At 57.0% G+C, this 4,486-nt stretch overlaps 1 protein-coding gene across 1 annotated transcript in view; it reads right to left on the bottom strand.

The window, feature by feature from the left end:
* The window catches only part of Card10 (caspase recruitment domain family member 10), a 28,287-nt gene that overhangs the window by 2,826 nt on the left and 20,975 nt on the right, over window positions 1-4,486 (bottom strand). Inside the window, exons 13-17 of the mRNA XM_021183688.2 lie at window positions 2,987-3,149; window positions 2,593-2,704; window positions 1,996-2,239; window positions 1,761-1,830; window positions 899-992 (exon numbers count right to left, since the gene is read on the bottom strand). Coding sequence (XP_021039347.1) covers window positions 899-992; window positions 1,761-1,830; window positions 1,996-2,239; window positions 2,593-2,704; window positions 2,987-3,149 — 683 coding nt within the window. The remainder of the gene's footprint in view (window positions 1-898; window positions 993-1,760; window positions 1,831-1,995; window positions 2,240-2,592; window positions 2,705-2,986; window positions 3,150-4,486) is intronic.

A 4,486-nucleotide genomic window follows, 5' to 3' on the forward strand; every position in this document is an offset into this window, starting at 1 on the left:
TCTCTCTCTCTCTCTCTCTCTCTCTCTCTCTCTCTCTCTCTCTCTCTCTGAAAAGAACTGGTGTTCTTGCAGAAGGCATCTTTCTAATCCTGTCTCAGGTCTGCCCCCTACAGGCCACTCTGCACTCAGCACCTAGGGAGAGGCTCCCAGCCATCAACACGATCATGTGACTCCCTGCTTTCAATGCTGGGCTGACTTCCCAACATCCCAGGGCAAAGGTCACATCCTCCCATTGGTAACAAAGGCACTGCCTGAAAGCCTGGGGGGTGAATTCAGCATCGGACCTGCTCTTGCTTTAGCTGCCTGCAATGTTAGGGCTTTTGCCTGCCGCTCAGAGCCATGCACCGTCAGCCCAGGTAACCTCCACTAGCCACCACAAACTCAAGTCACACCTTCCTAGGTTCCCTGCACATGCTACTGGGCACCTGGCTCTAACTACACTCACGGTCTCATCTGCTAGACAAGACGCCCCTAAGCAAGGGGTTGCTGATTGCCCTGGACTTCAAAGAGGCTCTCCCCACCTTCAAAGTCACCACCCGCACCTCGCTCCTGTGACCGTGCGTGAGCCTCACCTCCATCAGGGGTAGGCTCCTTTCCCTCTCTTCCCAAATCTTCCCTCACCTCTGCATCCCTGGTGCCCTTCAGAAGTACCATTTTCTCATCTGGCTCCTCCCCAGCCCCTTGCTCTCCTCAGTGTGGTAGATGTTACTGGTTGTCCACGCTCCTCAGAGCCACTTGCAAACACACACACCAGCACCTGCCAGTGGGCTCTCTTCAATCCATCCCACCATCAGGGAGCCTTGTCTCTCTGGATTGTTCCCACTGCTAAGCCAGGGGCCACCCAGAGGCACACTGGGTGCTTGAGCAGAGGGCATGTCCCCTATGCCCTCAGACTTACCTGAGCAGGGCTCTGCAGGGAGCTGTTCTGCTGAGTCTCCTGCAGTGCCCCCTGCAGGCTTGGGCCTCACCAGCCCCAGGGCTCGCTTCTTCAGCTAGGTGGACAAGGAAGGGAGATCGTTGTCACAATCCATCCCAGCAACGAGGGAATGCTGAGGGGGCATCCTGCCACTGCCGTCCAGATTCAACAGGTCCGCACATAGCCACCCTCCTCCCTGTCCCCACCCCCTCCTATCCCGTCAACACTCCCCCAAGTTATCTCGTTCCATTCACCTCCCCACACTCCTCATCCCGCATCCCCACCTCCGCCCTCAGTCTACTCCAGCACAGTCGCTCCACCAATGAACGAGCAGCAAGCCCTTGGGTAGGAAAACCTAGGACACTCACTCACACTACTTAGCCCAAGCCTGGCAGGCACAGAGCACGCACAGGAGTGGGCACTGGGCCCCAGGCATGCATGGACTCACAGACGCTGCTTGCTGTCCAGGAGGCAAGTGAGCAGCAGACAGGTGAACATGCACAGCTGCATGCTCTTCACAGTCCCCCCCGAACACACACACCCTGGCCACTCTCCAGCAATGGGGTTTCCCAGGGGCCTTATCAAGGGCCCTCACTTTACCATGGGCACAATGGTGACCCACCCCAGGGACTGAAAAAGAGAGTATGACTGTTCTCTGGTGCCCACTGTGTACTAGACAAACATTAGACTACAGCATGGGCCCGTTCCAGACATTTCATCTCTCAACTATCCTGCACAGGGAAACTAGTGTTCTGTCTCCTAGGCACCTAGATCAAGGAGGCCTGCCCTTTTTTCTCTACTTAGAGATGACCAAATACTCAGCTTGCCCATCATCCCTACTTACATTGCTTCGAGGACTTCGGTGTCTGCTGGAGATCAAGTATTTTTCCTGGACTTCTAGGAGCTGCTGAGCTCTGCGGGAGGAAGGTTAGGTCACACATGGGACGACAAAAGCCAGCCTCAACACCTTCTCCTCCAATCCATCCTGTCCCAGAAGGCAGGGAGAAACTCCTTGGGAAAGAGGGCTACATCCCCATACCAGGTCCCACGGGCCCCCCACCCCAGGCTTCCAGCATCACCTCTGATAATTGGGCACGGTGCCCCGGTCCAGGTCCCGTAAGGTGAGGGTGTCTACTCGAGTACAGAACCACTCCTGCCTCCGCTTGTGGGCTGGGTCCACCAACCGCAGGATCTCTTGGGCTTTCACACAAAGGGCATGGGGATCCGACCGCTCGGGCAGGGAGAAGTTGGCTCGAATGTAGAAGGGCTCGGCACCCGGTCCCTTTGCCCAGGCATCCAGGGCCTCATGGAAGGAATGACAGGCTGGGTTTGGCAGGGTAGGGAGGACACAGGAGGCCAGTGAGCCCAGAGATCAGCTTCAAGGGACCTCGGGGACTGATGAGACCCTCTACAGGCTTGGCCTGCAAGGACCTTCTTTGAGCAAGGAACTTAGGTACGGGAGTTACTGCTTCACTGTTGGTGCTCACTAAACGCAGAAAGAGAACGCATGTGCGCGTGCACACCTAAAGGAGGCCACAGCCCTGCAAGGCACTGGGACACGGGTTTCTGTATCTACCTCTGGGCCCTTCTATTCCTACCCCACATCCCAGACTGAAGGAGCCCTGGCTTGGCTGGGTCTCATGAGTTCAACAGGTTCTCCCGTAGGTCAGGCTCACCCTTTGAGTCCAGCAGGAAGGGGAGGGTGGAGCTCTGGTTCCAGGGCAAGGTCCTCTGCTGGGCCTCCGCTTCCAGGCCTGCCCCCTCCAGACCAGTGCCTTCCGCCCTCGGCTGAGCCCAAGCAGACAGTGGATGATTTTAGGGATGTAGCTCTGTCAGGATGCTGTCACCATGCCCCCCCACAAGGTTCCCCCCAACTCCTCATGCCCCACCCCTACCCTCACCCCACCCCACCTCCCCACCCCCGTCTACCAAGTCAGATGTTAGTCACTGCAAGCTGAGGGCAGAACAACTTCTACTTCAGCCAGCCCCTAGAAACCCCACCCATGGATGCTCCACCAGCCAATGTCCACCCTTGTTGATGCAGAACCCCTGCCCCCAGAGGGATCTCACCTCTTTCTGTTCTGTCCTGGCCGACCCAGGCCCAGACAACACCCTTCGCACCACCGCCCCAGACCACCTGTCTCCAAGGCCCGGCATGCTATCTGGACTCTTATCCTGGGGATCCTGCAGGCCTGCAGGGGGACTCCAGCCGGACACTCGGATGGCCAGAGACCTGAGAGAAAGGGAGGAAGGTGGGAATGAGAATCCATTCGGTACTGTGACAGAGTCCCCGGAAGGCAACAATGATTCTGCTGCCTGAACAGGACATGAATCTCACCCAGGGCCAGTGCTCATGAAGTGCCCTCTGCAACACCCTTCCCCCTCTCCCCAGCCTGGTCATCATGCTGCTGCTTCAAAACTCAAGCCTCTCCCTCCCAGATCCGCCCTCCCACTAACCCCACCCCTATCCAGCAGCACCCCCTGCCAGGTTCTGTATTTTCTCTTCAGTTCTGCCCATTTCAAAGCCCTTTCAGGTCCAGACATCTGCGGAAATCCAGCCTGCGCCCCTAACACCAAACCCAGCATCTGACACATTGAGGACAAAGGAACACAGCTTATTCACAGTGCCAGGAGGGAGGACCCGTTAGACTCTAATTTAGAAGCAGCTAAATTAGAGGGAGGGGCGCAGAGGGTAGGAAAGGGAAGATACAGCTGGGTGCCATCTCAGTATGGAACCCAAGTGCTCTGTGACACAGGGTGAGGAGTCAGGCTCTGGGGTGATGGGGAGGCTTGCGGCACAGAGACAGGCTTTGCAGCAGGTTCAATACCAAGAGCAGCAGTGGACGCAGTAAGAAAGTCCAGGTGCTACATGTGTCCCCCAGCACCAACTTAAAAGCCTGAGCAACAGCCCCCAGCAAAGCCAGCTGGAACCTGTGTCTGAGTCACACGAAGGTATCTGTCCACCCTATTCCTTCACACAAAGGGAGACGCTGGCTGTGGCCACTGAAGCCAAGGACACGCCATGATCCCCGGGAGAGCAGAATCCTGCCCATCCCTGGATGAGAACTGATAGGGCCCGAGGACCAGTCTCAGGCAAACTGACCCCAAAGTCTCTTCCATGAGCCTGAGGCTAGGCCAGTGCAGAGGAGAGCCTCTTCTCCCAGCAGAGCCTCTCCCCTACCTCGAGGTACTCACACTGTCCCCTGCAGCTGGCACCTGTCCCTTCATTCAAATCAAGAACCAGGGCCCTGGGGCCTGTCCTGGTTCAGGGAGGCAGAATGGGGGGAACTCTTGAAATCTGTCCAGTCAGCAGTTAGAGCAAAAATATCCTGGAGGGCACCATTCAGTGTATCTATCTATCCAAGTCATGGCTTACAGGTCACCCTGGACGGCACTCGGTGCAGCCCAACACAAAATCCTAAATTACTTAAAAGGTAAAGATGAGGGCCGGGCGTGGTGGCGCACGCCTTTAGTCCCAGCACTCGGGAGGCAGAGGCAGGCGGATTTCTGAGTTCGAGGCCAGCCTGGTCTACAAAGTGAGTGCCAGGACAGCCAGGGCTACACAGAGAA

Source organism: Mus caroli, chromosome 15, assembly GCF_900094665.2.
Source record: "Mus caroli chromosome 15, CAROLI_EIJ_v1.1, whole genome shotgun sequence".
Taxonomy (NCBI): domain Eukaryota; kingdom Metazoa; phylum Chordata; class Mammalia; order Rodentia; family Muridae; genus Mus; species Mus caroli.